This window comes from Pongo pygmaeus, chromosome 14 (genome assembly GCF_028885625.2).
Source record: "Pongo pygmaeus isolate AG05252 chromosome 14, NHGRI_mPonPyg2-v2.0_pri, whole genome shotgun sequence".
Classification (NCBI taxonomy): domain Eukaryota; kingdom Metazoa; phylum Chordata; class Mammalia; order Primates; family Hominidae; genus Pongo; species Pongo pygmaeus.
In genome coordinates, this window is record NC_072387.2 from 122990316 (window position 1) to 123009510 (window position 19195).

Sequence of the window (19195 nt, forward strand, 5' to 3'; positions counted from 1 at the left end):
TGAGGGGCCATGATGTGGTGGCCTGCCCCGGGGCTCGTGTTCCAGGGATAGCTCGTCTGGGATGCGTTCTGACCGCAGAAGGTAGGAACACAGAGATCCCAGACACAGGAGGTCTGGGTCAATGTGCAGAGCCGAAACCTGCTGTGGCTCAGGGGGCAGCTCACACCGTGGGCACCAGCCAGCCCTAGGTCCAAACTTATAGGGAAGGATGGCTGGGCTGGGGAAGACAAATAATTATGGATGGACATCACAGCCCCTCGGCAGTCGCAAGTGGGTGCAGAGGGGCTTACAGAAGCAACATTCCTGCCCCAGGGATGAGGCTGCCTCTCAGAGGACCCAGGTGTGGAGGAAGCAGTGGCCCCTCTTAGGCATCCCTCCCCTAAGTGTGCGCAGGGTGGAGATGAGAGTCTTGGCCCGGGAGGAAGAGTGAGGTTCCAGACTTAGCTTTGGTGCTTGTCAGCACAATCATGGCTGCAAGAATAGCCTGTGTGGCTGATGTTCCCAGAGGCAGGGCCTGGTGAGGCCACGCTTTCCTCTCCAGCAAGCGTTTGGACCTGAGGGAGCCGAGGTTTCCAGAGGCAGGAGCCAGGTATCTGGCGTTCGGGGTCAGCCACCCCCAGAAGCCGGTGTTCCCAGCAGGGGAAGCTGAAGCCTGGAGGGCCGGCTGTACTGTGCTGGGCACACGCAGGGCAAGAGTCAGTGCGTGTGTGAGGCTCTGCGGAGAGAAGCGCCGGAAGAGGCCGGGGCCAGCAGGGACATAGCAGGCCAGGGTCCCACCCAAACCCAGCACCCCTCCCAGGCCTTCTCGGCTCGGGCTGACTCCAGCAGTGGGTGTGATATTCTCAGGAGATGTGCGTTGACTCCAGCACTGGGTGTGATATTCTCAGGAGATGTGCGTTGACTCCAGCACTGGGTGTGATATTCTCAGGAGATGTGCATTGGTCCCCTTAGCTCCTTGGGATTTTTGGCTCAAACTCTGGGCCTGGACAAATGGTCTCAGGTAACTTGGGAGCTCGTCGGGGACAGAACCTGAGTTTGAACGAGCTCTCTGTGGGACTCCCACCCAGGGCAGTGGTTAGCAGCCCCCTCCTGGACTGCCAGTTTTCAAGTGACGTATTTAAGTATCCCTCTCCCGGCCCTGGAAAAGTAGAGAGGCAGCCGGGAGCCTGCCTTCTGTGTTCTGGGTGCAAGGGTATTCTGAGAACGGCCCCTGCTCACACAGGTTTAAAAGGAACTCAGTGACCACAGACAGATGAGAACAGCAGACGCAGCTGCCTCCCAGGCACTCGAAGGCTCAACTCCCCACGGGCGTGTGTTGCCAGGGGCAGAAGGCTCGGCCCCCTGGGTCAGCATACTCTCCAGACAGCTTATCCCTGCCAGCCCAGGTCCCTGCAGCCCTGGGGCTGGCACAGGGGATGTGGACCTCGGCCCAGGTCCCCACAGCTGTGGGGCTGGCTCAGGGGACGGATCTCTGCTAAGCACGGCCCCTGCCAGCTCAGGTCCCTGCCACTCAGTGGATGGGACTTTGGTGGAGCGTGGGGCCCCTGCAGGGAGGGTCTAGACAAGCAACACCAGGAACCTGAAGCCTCCCCAGCCAGGGCTCAGCTGTCGCCAGGATTGCAACAGTTAAGCTGCCTGCAGCAGGATAAGTGAGCCGATGCTGCTCCTTAATCAGGGACATTGAATCGGAGGCCCTGGGAGGAGCAGCCGGCTGGCTGCCCTGCAGAGGCCAGGTCTGCGCAGCAAACCCAGGAAGGTGTGGCGTCCCCGCTCCGCAGCCAAGATGGTGCTGGTGCTGCGCCATCCTTTGTGTGCCCGGGAAGGGCGTTCCAGGAGCCGGGTCGGGGGCTCCTGACTCACACTGGGCAGCATGACGGTGAGCCGGCTGTCACTGCTGTGCCGGGACCTCTGGGCGCTGTGGCTGCTGCTGAAGGCCGGCGCAGGTGCGTGGGGCGCGGGTGGGTCCTTGCCTCCCCGGAAAGTGTTGTGGGGCAACCTTGCGGGGACGCAGGGCAGGGGTGGACGTTCTGGGCTCAGCCCTGTCCTCAGAGGCTGCTGGGGCAGGAGCCCGGAGCTGGGGGATGCCGGGGATGGATGTTGGGGTGGGTGCCTCCGAGACCAGAGGAGCCCTGTTCCTTGGCAGGGAAGGTGTGTGCAGGCCTTGCCCGATGGATGGTTTAGGGCCATGGCCCTGGGGTCCCTGGTAAGTAGTGGGGCCGCCTCTGCCCTTGGCCTGTGAGGGACCGTCTGTGCTTTTCCCAGAAGACTGGGATCACCTTTCCACTGGCTCCTTTGTTTGAGGTTTTTCATAGACAGGCTATGTGGACAAATGAGGGCAGCGCCCACGTCTGGCTGGTGGAGGGGCTGCAGCTCCTCCTTGGAGGGGACGCCGGGCCACTGCTGTCCCCACAGCGGGGCCGCTCGTGGTGCAAGGCGTGACAAGCTGCCCTCTCTAGGCAAGCAGGACTTGGGAGGCCCCTGGCCAAGCCTGTGGACCCGGCTGGGCAGCCTCTGTGGTCTTAGGTTTGGGTGCGTTTGGTCTGGTCAGGGCTCAGGGGCTGCTGGTCTACACTGACCCCATTCTGACAATTGGAGCTTTGGGGCAAGGTCCCTGGAGAAGGGGCCACGTGGGGAGGAAACAGCCTGGGTTTTGTTGATGCTTTTCTAAGAATGGAGTACTCGTTTTCAAGAGATTTGTCCTAATTATATTTTCCAGTGGGTACTTATGCCAAGTATTGATGAATAATTCATAAAGTAAGTATCTTTGTGAATTTTATTGAATCAGACCTTAACTATCAATGGCAATGAATAAACATCTAAAGTTTCCAATTTTAAAGTAAAGAACTGGCTGGGTACAGCAGTTCACGCCTGTAATCCCAGCACTTTGGGAGGCCAAGGCTAGAGGATCGCTTGAGCCCAGGAGTTTGAGACCAGCCTGGGCAACATAGCAAGACCTCGTATGTAAAAAAAAAAAAAAAAAATTAATAGGCTGGGTGTGGTGGCGTGTGCCTGTAGTCCCAGCCACTTGGGGGGCTGAGAGGGGAGAATCATTTGAGCCCAGGAGGTCAAGGCTGCAATAAGATATGATTACACAACTGTACTCTAGCCTGGGTGAGTACATGAGTGGGGGCAGGTGGCTGCCCCAGGTTATGGGGTTGGCTCTGGGGCACCGTGGAAGGCTCTGGGGTGAGCAGGGGCAGGTGGCCACCTGGGTTATGAGGTTGGCTGTGGAGCACCGTGGAAGGCTCCAGGGTGAGCAGGGGCAGGTGGCCCCCGTGGGTTATGGGGTTGGCTTTGGGGCACCGTGGAAGGCTCCAGTGTGAGCAGGGGCAGGTGGCCCCCCCCGGGTTATGGGGTTGGCTGTGGAGCACCGTGAAAGGCTCCAGGGTGAGCAGGGGCAGGTGGCCCCCCTGGGTTATGGGGTTGGCTCTGGGGCACTGTGGAAGGCTCCGGTGTGAGCAGGGGCAGGTGGCTGCTTTAAGAGAGGTTGTGTCCCCTGGGTGCCCCCTGGTTTCGCACCCCTGATGCCCTGGCCACCCCATCCTGCAGTTCCCTCTTGAAAGACCAGGCAAAGCCAGGACCACCCTGGACAAGAGGAGGAATTGTCGTTTTGAGCCCTGACGGTTCCTTGATCAGACCCGGGACCTGCTCCAGGCTGTGTTTTAGTGTCTCACATCCTCTTAGGGTACATTGAAGAAGCATTGTCAGTGCCAGGGTCAGCCAGGGTCAGCCAGCGTGAGCCAGGCCTGTGTTCCTCACTGTGCCCCTCCTCACTGCTGCAGAGGCCTAGGGACCTGGAAGGAACTTGCCATCTGTGGGTGACCTTTCTCAGAAGGTAAAATGCAGGGTGGGGAGAGCCCCACTGGCCTCGGAGAGTCTGTCCTCGGGCCCAGAGGGGGCCAGTTGGGGGAGGCACAGAAGGACTGAGACGCTCGGATTCCACAGAGAGGTCACCGTGGTACAGTCCAGACTGTTGTTTTTAATTTTAAAGGAAAGAATTTGTTATGACGACTGTTCTCGTTCTCCTTTAGGCATTTTTAACATGTGTTCCAGGCAGACCAGGCCGTGGCCCCTCCCTTGTGGCTGGTGCAGGTCACACCTCCCCCCGGCCCAGCGAGTAGGGAGGTTTGGCTCTGGCATGACCCTCTGGGGCATAAGTGTCCTCGGGGAGCCGGTCCCTACTGCATACAGGCCACCTGGCATCCCTTGGCAGAGGAGGACGGGGCACCACCCTGCAGAGAAGCGTCCATCTGCCCGTCAGCGTGTGGCCACACTTGGTGGTCCTCTTTGCCTTGGCCTCTTGTTGAGCCCACCTCCCACCTGCACAGCAGCCTGCGTCGTAGCCAGCACCACCTCCTCCATGGACCTCAGTCTGCAGCCGCCGCTCCATGTCTGCAGCTGGGGCCCTGGCCAGCCCCCATGGCGCAGTGCTAGGGGGTTCCTCTGGGTCCCTGTAGCCTCCCTAACATAACCTGGGGGCAGGAAGATCCCCCTGGGTCTGCTCACCTGGTGGGGGCAACCATCACCAAAGCTGTCTGCCTGCATCACCGGCTGAATTGCAGCCATGGTCCCACAAGGAAGCCCTGTCTCAGCTTTACAGAGGAGGAGGAGGCCCAGAGAGAGAAAGCAACTGCCCAGAGTCACACAGCTCAGAGAGGTTGTGTTCAGGGTGAGGTCTGTGCTCCCGCAGGGCCAGTGAGTGTCTTTCCTGTGGCAGCTGCTGGCCCATGTGTGTGGTGATGACACCAAGCACATGGACCACGTGTGTGTTCAGATGCTGCATGGGCTTCACGTTGGTGCCCATTTCTCTCTGGACCTTACGAAGACGAGGTTGTGGAGGCACGGCAGCCCGTGCATACTGTTGGTGAGCATGTAAATTGGTGCAGTTATCACGGAAAACAGTGTGGGGTATGGAGGTTCCTCAAGAAATTGAAAAGAGCACTGTCGTTGGAGCCAGGAGTCCCCACTGTGGGTGGGTATCAGGGGAAAGGAGTGAGCGTGTTAAAGAGCTGCCCGCCTTCCGGAGCGCACCAGCCCAGATGTGGAATCGACTCCAGTGCCCGTTAGTGGATAGGCGCGTAAAAATGATGTGGTGCACACACAATGGAGTGCTGTTGGGTCTTTGTTAAAAAGGAAATCCTGTCATTCGAGACAACACGGATGAGCCTGGAGGACAGTGCTGAGCAAAATCAGCCACAGGCAAAGCCACGGCCTGCTGAGTAAAATCAGCTGCAAGCACAGAAAGGCAAAGCCACGGCCCCACTCGTGTGGGGTGTCAGAGACACCGACAAGCACAGTGGCTACTGGGGGGTGGGGTGGGGAAACCTGGGGAGATGCTGGCCAGAGGACACAGAGTTCCCGTTGTGCCAAATGAATGAAGTCTGGGGGTCTGTTCATGGTGGGCCATGGGCTGTTCATGGTGACTGACTATGGTCTGTTTATGGTGGCTGTGGTCTGTTTGTGGTGGCCATGGTCTGTGTCACGGTGGCTGTGGTTGGTTCGTGGTGGCCGTGGGCTGTTTGTGGTGGCCGTGGTTGGTTTATGATGGCTGTGATCTGTTCGTGGTGGCCATGGTGGTCTGTTTGTGGTGGCCGTGGGCTGTTCATGGTGGCCGTGGTTGTTCGTGGTGGCCATGGTCAGTTTGTGGTGGCCGTGGCGTGTTTGTTGTGGCCATGGTTGGTTCATGGTGGCCGTGGTCTGTTTGTGGTGACCATGGTTGGTTCGTGGTGGCTGTGGTTAGTCTGTGGTGGCTATGGGCGGTTCATGGTGGCTGTGGTTGGTTTGTGGTGGCCATGGTCAGTTCGCGGTGGCTGTGATCTGCTCAAGGTGGCCGTGGCCTGTTTGTGGTGACTGTGGTTAACGCTGTATTTGTACCTGAGGTTTGCTGGGAGTAGATGTTGGGTATTCTAACTGTAAAAGGAAATGGCAGCTGTGGGAGGTGACAGTCAGTCACCAGTGAGTTTGGTGGTGGCTATGGTTTCACAACGTGAACTATATCAAAACAGCACGTGTGCACCTTAAATATATACAATTATTTTTCTCAATATAGCTGGAAAAAATAGCCAGAAGCTGTAAGCTCAGGAAGTGATGAGCCAGCCAAAGGCTACGTTCACAACACCCTGCACAGTGAACAGAGCTGAGTAAACGGGGCTGCTTAGCGAAAATCATCGGACTCGAAGCTCCCTGAGGGCTCCAACATCTTCCGTGACTCTGGGCAGCTCCTGTGCCATGGGAGGCCGTGCCCTGCCGTGTCCCCGCGTTCCTGCCCACAAGCCTGCCCTGTCCCAGCCACTGGGGTCTCACTCACCCATCAGCCTGGAAACAGACGCATGTCGGCACCCTCCCAGCCCCTCTGCAAGAGCCTCTCCATAGCCTCGCTGTTGAGCCCGTGGCAGTGAAAGTCCCAGGCGCTGGAGCAGACGGCGTGGGCTCCATTCTGGCACTGCCCGCCCTGCAGTCCTGGGCTGCTTACAGCTGAGCCTGACCTTGAATTCTCCGTCTGTAAAACAAGGATGATGAGGCTTCATGCTCCCTAGGTCCTTGCGAGGACTCGCTCAATGCACTGGAGCCAGGTGTGAGTCGGAAATCTGTCTTTCTGGCCTGATCCTCCCCCAGGGAGCACAGGGTGGTCCTCATCTGAACCCTGAGGGGGTCTCCCTGGCATGTCCTTTCTCCCTGGACCCCCAGCCATTCCAGGTGCAGCTGCCAGTGTGACCCCTCCTGTGGACAGGGGGTCTGTGTGAGGGCTCAGCTGCCTCCGAACAGGAAAGACGCTAGAAGGCAGTGGCTGGGAGAGCAGGCGCACCCTGGGTGGCCTCCAGGAGAGAAAGGGAGAGATGTGTGCATCTCAGTGGGGGCTGGCGGGAGACCCTAAGGTGTTCAAGACCCTCGGGTCTGGGCCGTGTGGAAATGCTCCCTGCAGGTGCCACCAGCCCTGCCCACTCAGCAGTCACTTGAGAACGCCCTGAGCATCTGGCCCAGGAGGCTCGGCCCGGAGCCTCACATGTGCCGAGGTTTGGCTCAGCCCCCAAGGGCAGGCCCAGGTCTGTGGTGGGATGTGGGGAGGCAGTGGAGCCGTGGGTACTGTGCAGCAGGTAGGGCTGTGACCGGAGGTGGCAGAGCCGGCAGCCAGCCCGGCCCTTGGGGGAGAGGGTGGCAGGGCCAGGGTCTCTGAACTCTGGAAGGACCTGTGTCCCTCGTCCTGAAACCCAGCCTCCTGTGTCACTCAGACAGTGGCTCCCAGTCACTTTGGTCTCTGGTCCCTCTGCCCCATGATTTTTTAAGTTGTTCTAGCTCAGAAGCCATTGCGTGTATGGTATGACTATCCCCCAGCCAGGGCATGAGTGCACACAGATCCAGGCCCCGTGCAGAGCCCGCCAGGTGTGGGGTGGATGCTGAGGCCACCTGGCTGAAACTGCACTCAGCCCATTTTTCTGATATCAGGAAACGTTCATAAAAATGCAAGCTGGTGAGCAGGCAAGTGCCCCCCTTCATGACAGACCCTCCTGGTGCCCCTGGCTCAGACAGTGTGAACTTGAGAACAGCGTCCGCGTCATCTGGGAGCCTAACCTTGAGACCCCTGCATCGTGGTTCTGAAATCGCTTGAGTGGGCCATGGCCACCGTGAGGCAGAGAGGTAGGAAATACCTGCCAGAAGATCAAATTGCAATCCGCGTAATTTAAAGATCTCACTGGGCTGTGCTGGCGATTCTAGAGTGGGGCAGCACTTCATTCCATGAACTAGAATAAGAGCTCCAGTGAAACACGCAGTGCGGGGCCGGCTGTACGGACAGGGCTGAAGAAAGCAGAAACTGAGCAAACACGGTTCGGTGGCCTCAGTCACTGTCCTTTGTAAGCTTGGGGAGTCGGCGGGAGAAACGTGACCGACTGGCCACTTCAGGTGGCTCTGTGTCATAAGGATCAGTTTCACATTAGGTGATTGCCAGACTTACATCAAGCTTGAAGAAGCAGAAGATCCCTGCACACGCGTGTGGCCCAGACCAAGAGCTGTCACGTGACAAACTTTGTGCTTAAGTGGGTTTTTAGTGTGTGTATCTTTTCTTTTCTTTTCTTTTCTTTTTGAGATGGAGTCTCGCTCAGTCACCCAGCCTGGAGTGCAGTGGCACAATCTCAGCTCACAGCAACATCCACCTCCCAGGTTCAAGAGATTCTCCAGCCTCAGCCCCCTGAGTACCTGGGACTACAGGCACCTGCCACCATGCCCAGATAATTTTTGTATCTTTAGTAGGGAGGGGGTTTTGCCATGTTGACCAGGCTGGTCTCGAACTCCTGACCTCAAATGATTTGCCCACCTTGGCCTCCCAAAGTGTTGGTATTTATAGGCATGAGCCACTGTGCCCGGCCAAGTACGTGTATCTTTTTGACAGTGTGAAGAATTTATTTAAGCTTGACTGTTTTAAAGCACCATAATGAATGTATAATTAAGTTATGGTAAAGTCTTAACCCTTTGTTACAGGGGAACGGTAATGTTGTGAGTGGCTGTGTCTCAGCCCCTGGACTCCAGCAGTCACCCTCTTAGGAGTCCCACCTCTGCGGGCAGCTCAGAGCCTCCACGTTTTTATATTTAATTCTCATGATTAAATTCACTGCCGTAACTCATGGAATTAAGTCTTTTTAAAATCTAAGCAAACTGTCTTCGAGACAGAAAAAGTTGAGTAATTCTTCATCTATTTGAAGTGATACTTTCTGCATGGGCTGTATCCTAAGAATGTATCAAAAGTGGAAATTCTGACCACTGTTTTGATTGTCCTTTTACATATTAAACAAGTTGAGAACAAGAACAACAAAAAGAGAGACCTCCGTGACCACACGGAGGAAGACAGAGCCTGGCCTGGTTGGAAGATTGGCCTCTCCTCTGTCTCCTGTTTTCTCCAAGGTCCAATAACAACTCAGTTTCCCTTGGAGCGTGGGGACTTCGTTTTGATTTTCAGTCTGATCTGTTGGGGTCTAGGCAGGAGCTTGGTCGCAAACAACACACCCACGTGTGCTGAGGACACGCTCCAGGGGATTCTTATGCCCGCCTGCATCAGAGAACCCAGGGCTTGCGGGCGAGGCAGCGTGGAGAGCGCAGCTCTGGAGACCCCCAGGGCTTGCGGGCCGGCGGGTGAGGCAGTGTGGAGAGTGGAGAGCGAAGCGGGTGAGGCAGTGTGGAGAGTAGAGAGCGAAGCTCTGGAGACGGCCCCCAGAGGAGATTGGCCAAGTGCAGGTGTGCATGTCCTCCCTGCCCGAGGCGCAAACCGTCTCACTCCAAAGGGCGTCCAGAGGGTTCTGCGGGGCGGCTGTGCACTGACACCTGCCCCCCACGTGGGAGTCCACCGGCTCCTGGCCCTTGCCAGTTGGTTTTGTGGGTCTGAGATGACACCCCGAGGTTGGAGCGGGGTTTCCCTGATCACCACTTCTGTTGACCATCTTTTCTGGCAGGGCCTTTTATTTTAAAATGTGTAAAGGTTAAGCTTTCTGAGATCAGAAAAAGAATAGTTAGTGAACCATGTGATTTAAGTCACTGTGTATGTGGCATGAAATATTTATACCTAACCCATTAGCGAATGGCTCGTTAAAAATATTTGAGATTTAATGTAAGTGAGAATTCTGCCAACGAAGTCAGGATAAACCTTAAACATCGAGAATGCAAAATCAAACGGATCCTTTAACACACATCACAAACAGAGGTGTGGACGCCCCTTTTGTCCCAATGGCAGGGATGGAGCGCTGGCCCCCAGGGCATCCTGGTTCTCCTCCCTGACCCACACGGTGTCAGGAGCTTGTCTGGAGGGGACAGGGGCGCTGGCCTCCTGGGGTGTCTTTATCTGAAGGCTGTGGTTTCAAGCATCCTCCTTACTGAATTTAGATTTTGTTCTGATTTTGTGGCCTGCGTTTCTTCTTACTGCCCTGCTCTGCGGCCCTGCTCTTCCTGGGTTTGGGGATCCTCATGGATGGGCTTGGGGAAGGCCTCCGGCCGGACGATCTGGTGACGTAATCCCATCTGACGCTCAGCCTTGGATTTTGAAAAGGCACGACTGTCCTGTCTGATGGACAGGATGCAGAAGTCTTTGGGAATGGGCTTTTTGCCAGAATAAATAAAAGAAGACAATTGGCAAAAGATGGACTGTACCCCACGACCCCAGGCTGCTGTGTGGAGAGCCTTGTCCTCTCCTCTGCCCACGGTCACCAGTGAGCACCAGGGACGGGGTTTCCTGCTGCACCTGGGCCTCTTCCTGCTGCCAGGAGCTGCCTTGCTGCCTCCACTTGTGACAGTCCACCCCCCACACCTCACCGAGACAGGGTTTCCAGGGCCCCACCCAGCTCCACCTGTGACAGTTCACCCCCCCACACACACACCTCACCGTGAGAGGGTTTCTGGGGCTCTATCCACCTCCACCTGTGACAGCGCACCCCCTCCACACCTCACCGAGACAGGGTTTCCAGGGCCCCACCCAACTCCACCTGTGACGGTGCACCCCCCACCCCCGCCACCCCCACAGTGAGAGGATTTCCAGGGCCCACCCAGCTCCCATCCCTGTTCTCTCTGCTGCTTTCGAGGTCACCCTGGGCTGGAAGGGGTGCCTGGGATGCTGCTCAGATGTCTTGGCCGCCCTCCCACCCCCTACACCCCACTCCTGGTTTTCAGGATGAAATTGTCCTCAAATAAAGCAAGCTTTTGAGTCAACTTGCAAGAGGAAGGAAGTTTGCTTCAGTCGTCTGGTTTTGTTGGAACAAAGAGATCTAAAGATAGACACATGGTCCCCCTCCCTGGACTGCCATTGCCAGGACCCTGTTTCTGTGAGGAAAACTCGGTGGTGGGGCCTCACCTGTGTATCAGGTGAGCCAAGGGCACCTCTGCCCTTCCCACGCTTGGGAAATCTCACCACGTCGTCCCCATAGTGGCCAGAAGAGATCGGCCCTCCCAGGTGGGGCTGCTGTGGTTGGTGCTGGGGATGGGCAGGGGCAGGCCTGGCCACCCCCTCGTCGGCCCCACCTGCTGCCTCTGCCCGCGTGGCAGGGGAATGGACGGGGCAACCTCTGCCCGCACGGCAGGGGAATGGACGGGGCAACCTCTGCCCGCACGGCAGGGGAATGGACGGGGCAGCCTCTGCCCGCACGGCAGGGGAATGGACGGGGCTGCCTCTGCCCGCATGGCAGGGGAATGGACGGGGCAACCTCTGCCCGGCCTCAGACGTGAGGCCCTAACCCTCCCCTCTCAGACCCGCCTCCGAGCCATGGGGTCATCACTGGGGAGTTGGCTGGGGCAGGGCTCAGTGAGGGAGCTGGGCCTGGCCTGGCCTTGGGTGGCAAAGACAGGTCAGGGGCCCACCACCTCCCAGCCATCTGACAGCACGGAGCCCCACAGAGGTCACGCTCGCCTGCCTGCGTCTCCTCGGGGGACCTGTCTCCTGAACCCAGTGGCTACCATTGTTCTTCCATGCGCTTCTTAGTCTTATGGCTACAAAATTAAGTAGATTGGAACTTTTAAAGAAACTATGATCATAAAGGGCAGATTTTCCCATCATTCTTGAGTGGGTTCAAAAAATCAGGAAGAATGAAAACTTACACACATAAACGGAAGAAACACCCAGTGCCCTGAAAATCCCGGGGCCCCGCCTGCAGAAGGCCTCCATGAAGAACGGGAGAAGGCCAACACTCTGATGTGGGTCAGAGAGCGTCCACAGGCCTCTTCAGGTTCACAGAGAGGCCGGTGACCACTTCAGATGTAGTGATATTTTAGAGTTTATTTGTATGAGCTTAGCTGTGTGCAGTTTCTGATCACGCACAGGGGGAACCCTACTTTTCAAACCCAAAATGAGGCCTTTGATCTGAGGGACAATATTTAGAGTTTGTCCTGGCCCAGCATCCAGAGGCACTGGGGGCTGCCAGCAGGCAGACACTGCAGTGCGGACGGTGGACAGGTGGTGTGGACGGTGGACACTGCAGTGCGGGTGGTGGACAGGTGGTGTAGATGGTGGACAGGCAGTGTGGATGGTGGACAGGTGGTGTGGACGGTGGACACTGCAGTGTGGATGGTGGACAGTTGGTGTGGATGGTGGACACTGCAGTGCGGATGGTGGACAGGTGGTGTGGACGGTGGACAGACAGTGTGGATGGTGGACAGGCGGTGTGGACGGTGGACACTGCAGTGCAGATGATGGACAGGTGGTGTGGATGGTGGACAGGCAGTGTGGACGGTGGACAGGTGGTGTGGATGGTGGACACTGCAATGCGGACAGTGGACAGGTGGTGTGGACAGTGAACAGGTGGTGTGGATGGTGGACACTGCGATGCGGATGGTGGACACTGCGATGTGGATGGTGGACAGGCGGTGTGGACGGTGGACACTGCAGTGTGGATGGTGGACAGGTGGTGTGGATGGTGGACACTGCAATGCGGACAGTGGACAGGTGGTGTGGACAGTGAACAGGTGGTGTGGATGGTGGACACTGCGATGCAGACAGTGGACACTGCGATGCGGACGGTGGACGGGTGGTGTGGACGGTGGACACTGCAGTGCGGATGGTGGACAGGTGTTGCTTTGCCCCCCACGGGCCTGTGATGCCCAGAGAGTGGAACCCGCCTGTGAGGGGTCGGGGCCTTGGCACTGGATTCCACAGGATGCTCTGGGAAGGCACCCCTCCCTTACTCCGCTACGTTAGCAGGGGCAGCTGCTGGGCCAGGCCCTGTGGGGAGGGTGGGGAACCCCGGGCATGGTCCCTGCAGCCTTGAGTGGGGGCTTGCGGGCGCCCATGGAGGGTGCAGGCTGCCGTGAGGGCCCCTGCCTGGCGAGGAGGTGGAGAAAGGCCTCTCTGAGGTGGCATCTCAATAGGAAATTGAGTGGGGTCAGACTGGCCACAAGAGGAGCGGCTGAGCAAGGGCCCCAGGCCCGCACCTCGCCCATCCGAGGAACTCTGAGCGTGTGGCAGCCCCTGGAGGGGTGGACGAGGAGGCTGCAGTGGGCAGCCTGTCCCAGAGGCAGCTTCACACCTACACGCACCACTGTCTCAGAGCGGGCAGTGTCCATCCATCTCTAACACACGGGAAAGACATCTGCTGTCAGCAGGGCCCCAGAGCAGGCGCCGGTGAGGTCCAGAGCCGGGTCAAGAACACCCGAGCGCGTAGGGAACGGGCCAAACACGCTGCCTCTCAGAGCTGCCAGAACAGAGTCTGGGAATCATGGTGGAAGTGTCCACATCGATGCCCGACTCTCGCGGTCGACAGCGTCTGGAAGTTGAGGTGCAGAGAGGGAGCCACAGACGTGGGTTGATGCTTCCCCATTTGTGGCCCCAGTGAGCCTGGGTCACCAGCATCCTGCAGCCATCACCGACCTTGGCACCTCCCTCCAAACCGTCCCCCCGTGATGAACCTGCCAGCTCACAGTATCCACAGTCTTTTTTGTAGCTCCCAGAATTTCTCGAAACTCCAGGGAGACCCTTCCCCTGTGCTCTGTGTCAGCGATGTGCTTCTCCTGGGATGAGCAGGTGTTGGATTTGAGGACAGTGCCTCCTGGTTTCCTCTCAGGTTACAGTCGCTCCTGGTGAGAGAGAAAAACTTACTGTAAAATCTGAACGTCCAACTGCGCGGTCTAGGCTGCCGTCGGCTCCACCAGACACACATTCCAGAGAGGTGTGCGCCAGTGGAAGTCACTGTGCCAGGAGCATAAGATAGTATTTCACGCTTTACTACTTGACTGTTTCTGTCTTTCTCCCATAAAAGAAGCCATTGCTGAGACGTGGTTGTGCACTGGGAATGGGTCTGTGCCCTGAGCTCGCCCTGAAAGGCTCTGTGGAAGGGCCTTGACATCTGCTTGGCTCTGGCAGCTCCCGTGACACCGTGGCCCCGCCGCTTCCCCCCCAACACCAGGGTTGTCTCTGGCTTGGAGGCAAAGCAGTCCCGTAGCTGGCAGGGCCGCAGCCAGCACGGCCCAGGAGGGGCCCCTTTGTGTTCCACTGTGTCCCGTGTTTACACTTGTTTGTCTGCAAGACTGGAAGAGCAAGATTTAAGTCTGATGCCAGGTAGATATTATCTTGCAGCCTCTGCTGGGAATTTCCAGGTACAAACACCTCTGTCCCATATCTTCAGGCTGTTAGTGGCCTGGGTCCTCAGGTATGGAAAAATTGAGCATTTAAGCCATTCTCAGGTCATTAGCGTGAGTCCTGCATCTTTTAGAGAGAAATTGTGTGGATGTTCAAGACTGCAAATGTGGCTATATGATGAGAGCGTTGGCCAGAAATCGTGTCTTCTACTCCGTGGTCAGTGGTCAGTGTCCCCGAGGCACAGTGGCCTGGCAGCCGCTCTGTGGCGGAGACCACCAGCCTGTCAGTCCGTACAGCTTTCCCTGGAGGGTCTTGCTGGCCCTGTGCTCCCAGCTGGTGCTGGCTCCATGCTCCCAGCTGGTGCTAACCCTGTGCTCCCAGCTGATGCTGGCCCCGTGCTCCCGGCTGGTGCTGACCCCGTGCTCCGAGCTGATGCTGGCCTAGTGCTCCTGGTTGGTGCTGGCCCCATGCTCCGAGCTGATGCTGGCTTAGTGCTCCTGGTTGGTGCTGGCCCCATGCTCCTAGCTGGTGCTGACCCCATGCTCCGAGCTAATGCTAGCCTAGTGCTCCCGGCTGGTGCTGGCCCCATGCTCCCCCCGTGCTCCCAGCCAGTGCTGGCCTGGTGGCTGCAGGTGCTGCAGTGCGTCCAGACCCATCTGGAACCTGCTGGGTGGGGGGATGGGTGCGGGGGTCGACCCTGCTGTTGCCATCCTGCCTCATTTGTGTCCGTCTAATGGCGAGGCCAGGGATGTGGCACAGACCCCCAAGGGTCCCGTGTGTGCGGAGGCAGAGGCCCATTCCGTGGCCAGGTTTTCCTCCTGGGCCACAAGTTACTGCACCTGCAACAGGTGCAGGGCAGGGGTCGCCCGAACATCTTCCCCGATGTGGGTGGGACTTAGACCAAAGCGTATTTATCCGAGGAGCCAGGACCAAGCCTTTTCCCACTGCTCCCCTGCCTCCCCTCTGCCCAGGTCTCTCTCTGTCCCTCCCTCTCTCTGTCTCTCAATCCCTTTCTCTGAACCTCTTATACCACACTTTCAAAATTAATTGTGAATCACTCGACACACAGCTTTTGTGTGCTGAGAAACAAAGCCCTCTACGTATTGGAAACTGAAAAGCCTTTTTCCAGCCACGTGACGCCGCTCCCGTAGGTGCCTGTGGATGTGCCAGCTCCACGTGGGATCGGGTGGGCACTTGCAGGGTGAGGCAGCTTCCTGGGACTGACGCATGCCGTCTGCTCTTTCTGTGCAGATGAAATCATGCACCAGGACATCGTCCCGCTCTGTGCTGCCGACATCCAGGACCAGCTAAAGAAGCGCTTTGCTTACCTGTCCGGTGAGTTCCAGAAGCCGGGATGGGGTGGAGAGGGAGGGGTCTGGGGCCAGGTGTGGGCTGAGCAGCCCCTGTGGCCTGGCCCGGGCTGGCGCTGGGAAGGGTCATGCGAGGGGCCGTGTATTCACTGCCTTGGGTCTGACCTGTGACCTGGCGGCTCTCCCCATCTCTGTGAAGTGGGCAGCTCCATGCCAGTTGGCACACGGCCACTGGGAAGGGGTGGGTGGAGGAGGGTCAGGGTCCCCAGGGGGATGTGGCCTGGGCACCCCTGTCGGCAGCCTCCAGGGACAGATGGAGTGGTGTGTGGGTGGCCGAGCCCATGGGCCTCAGTGAACCCCAGTTCCTGCTGCATCTGGGCACCTCTCAGTCCACGCCTCTATCCACTGTGGCCTCCAGCCCTGCGTCTGGCACACCTGTGAAGGTGGTGTCTGCAGCCATGGGGACATAGTGAGGCTCCCAGCACCCGTGTGGGTACAGCAAGGGCACCTGCAGTGGCCCCGAGCTGTGCAGATGCCGTTCTTATGTGAACAAATCTGCCCAACAGGACCCGTCAGAAAAAACACCATGCACATGTGTGCCCACCCTGGGCCATCAGGGTGCCCCAATGCCGAGGAGGGTGCCCTGGACCATCAGGGTGCCCTGATGCTGAGGAGGGTGCCCTGGACCATCAGGGTGCCCCGATGCTGAGGAGGGTGCCCCGATGCCGAGGACGTGGTGCTCTTGGGAGCTCAGCCTCTGCCCCTCTGCATTCCCATCAGCATCCCGGCCCCCAATCCATGGCTGGCACAGTGGGGCCTCCATCCCGCACCTGCACCTACAGAGCCAGCCCGCGCCCCAGGCCGGGCCTTGGGGTCTGAGGGAGGCTGACTGCGAGGTGCAGCTGGTGAGTTTTATGTGACCAAAATCGAAGAGACAGCCAGCAACATGATGGCCAGAGGAGGAGGAGAGCTGACCAGTGACTCAGTCCCTGCTTTCCATGGCCAAGTGGCCCAGGAGGAGGAAGGAGAGAAAGCAGGGGGTCTCTGGAGAACTGAAAACTCCCAGGGGACAAGGGCTCCAATCCCCCTGTGTCGGGGACCAGGCGTGGTGATGGCTCAGGAGAGGCGCCATGGTTTCTGCCGGTTCCTCCTGCATCCCCAGCCTCTCCCCGCCCCGTTCATGACCCCAAAGAGGCTCACAGCTTTGCCACCAGGAGGGCCCCGACCTGGACCTCCAGCCTTGACCTTCCTCCAGTTGCCAGGCAGTGCCCCCACCCCAGCGGTGCCTGGGAGGGCAAAGTCCCAGGACGGCCCCAGCCACCCACCTTTTCTCAATCGTTCCTCAGACGCCAGCCCAGGAGCTCTGTGAGGGGATTTTGCAGATGAATTTAAGGCCCCAAATCAGCTAACTTTAAGATCTTCCTTGGTGAGCCTGACCCAATCAGCTAAGCCCTTAGAAGAGGTAGGGCTCTTCCTGGCGTGAGAGATCCCAGGTGCAAGAAGGATTTGACACAAGGGGGTTCTCTGGGTGGCCCTGAAGGAGGCAGAGGCTGCCTGACCAGGACAAGAGCCATCCCACGGGCAGCCGCCAGGAACCCGGGGCCTCAACACTGCAGCTGGGGGCAGAGCTCTGCCAAGCCCCTGGGGGAGCTGGAGAGACTGGGCTCAGGATCACAGCCCAGCAGCCCCTCCACATGGGCCCAGAGACCCTGAGCAGAGACCCGCAAGCTGATAAGTACCTGAGCGTCAGTGGTCTTGGGAACCACACCAAAGCCTCCGTCGGCTCCTCTCCCTCCTGGAATATAAGCTGGAGTCCCCTGTGGTACTGCTGCCCCCGCCTCGTCTCCTGCCCACCCCCTGGAGGCAGGCTGCCTCCCCATCCCCCTGCCTCCCGCCAACCTCGGGGCCTTTGCACAGCCGGCCCTCTCCATGCAGTGAATTTCTTCCGTGGGGCTCGTGGCTGGCCCGGCCCCTCAGGCCCTTGCTCAGAGGCACGCCCTCGGCCAAGCCCTCTCCCTCCTCACCTGCGCTCTGCTCCGCCCCCTTTGTTACACCACCTTGCATCCTCCTGTGTGTGGCGGGTCCCTCCTGAGGGCTGGGCTTGTTCACGGCTGCCTCCCGGCTTCTAGAGGTGCACCCAGCCTCACAGCCATGCACTGAGGGCTCAGCCATGGGCCCATCTGGGGTGGGACCCTGGGCACGCCACACTGTTCTCAGGATCCAGGTCGTAGCAGCAGTACCACGTCTGAGACGGATCAGTGTCGGCTGGCGCTTCTCCTGCAGATGTGCGCGGATTTGGATAAAGTCCGTGGCAGCCTCGGGTGTGTGGGTTTCCAATTGCCCCGTCCCCTCCTCACCGCGTCCGGCACAGCTGTGTCCTGAGGCTGTGCCTGCACTCCGGGTTCCTGCCATGAAGCCCCCTTCTGTGTCCTCATGACAAAGGCCATGCACTGGGAGACCGAAACAACTGGGGCTCGTCTCTCAGGTTCTGTGGGGCTGTGCCCCTTCCGGAGGCTCCTCCTGCTTTGGGGACACAGGTGTTCCTTGGTGTCCCTTGGCGTCTTCAGGCAGCCGCCTCACCTGTACATCAGCATCTCCTCTTCTGCCTCAAAGCCCCTCTGCCTTTCTCCCAGGACACCCATCACGAGATTTAGGGCCCACCGTATAATCCATTATGGTCTCAGCCTGAAAACTTTGTTACCTCTGCTGCAAAGACTTTTCCAAACAAAGTCACATTTACAGGCTCCTGGGACAGGGAGTGGACGTGCCTTTCAGGGGCCGCCTTGGACCCAGGGTAAATCTGGCTCAGAGGTTTGCTGTCTTGACAGCTGCCCCCAAGTGGGGCTCCCCTCCTGCCCCAGCATCACCCATGGGACTCGCTCTCCCTGTCTTGCTCCATCGAAGGAAACACAGACTCCCCCGCCCGCCAGTCCTGCACACTGACCACCGTGGGGCTGGGGCCCAGCTGGGTGAGGCCCCTCATTGTGGCTGGAGCCCACAGGTCGACGCCCCAGCCTGTTGCGTGGACTTTTGCTTAATTCCCTGGTCTTTGGATGCCTGGAATGGCCTCCATGAAGTGCCAGAGCAAAAAACTAAAGATGTCAGGAAGGAACGGCTCCGAGTTTTCCTTTTCAAGAGGAGACTGCGTTTCTTTCCACTTGCCCTGCTGATTTCCCCTCCCTGAGGACGTTCGCTCCAGCCCTGTGCTGTCTGCTGTGGAGCCAGGACTGCCCCCGTGACATGTGCAGTCCCCTCTCTTCTCCCTCCGTTGCCTGTAGATGCACAGGTGCCACGCAGAACGCTACAGCTCTGTCCAGATCCTGGATCCAAATGAGGCAGCTTTTGGAAGGCGGCCAAGTGAGGGACGCATAAACCTCAGGGGCTCCGGACTCCTGTACGTTGCCGCCCAAAGTCAGGATGAGCTGCAGAAGTCACACCTGGACTCTGTGTCTGTCATCCGCAGACAGCAGCTCCCAGTTCAGCCTGCGTCCCTCGTAATCCACACCCTCTACTCACAGTGACATCTGCCCCAAAAGCGCTTCGCTTAACCCTGAAGCTACGAGACCTGCCACCCTACTGTCCCCTCTAGTTTTCTGATATTTGAGGAACAAGGAATTGGGTGTAAAATCAGGAAATATCCTACATGTAAATTCTTGATTATTCTTGTCCTTCCGGGCAGAGCTGCCTCCCGTGAGTCAGCCATTTGACTCTTTCTTACTGAAGGCTGAGGGTTGGGGAGGTGCATGGGTGCTCCAAACCCAGAGGCAATGGCGTGTCCCCTGGCGTGGCAGTCAGAGCAGGCCCCGAGGAGGTCGTGGGCTCAGAACTCAGTCCTTGTGTCATC

At 58.4% G+C, this 19195-nt stretch overlaps 1 protein-coding gene across 18 annotated transcripts in view; it reads left to right on the forward strand.

The window, feature by feature from the left end:
• Positions 1-19195, forward strand: part of MCF2L (MCF.2 cell line derived transforming sequence like) — a 207539-nt gene that overhangs the window by 111796 nt on the left and 76548 nt on the right. For 14 of the 18 annotated variants that reach the window (XM_063651184.1, XM_054447041.2, XM_063651191.1 and 11 more), the window contains one exon: positions 15293-15376. In XM_063651184.1, coding sequence (XP_063507254.1) covers positions 15293-15376 — 84 coding nt within the window. Of the gene's footprint in view, positions 1-1553; positions 1944-15292; positions 15377-19195 lie in introns of those variants that run through there. The other 4 variants (XM_054447050.2, XM_063651187.1, XM_054447042.2 and 1 more) reach the window with 4 other exon arrangements.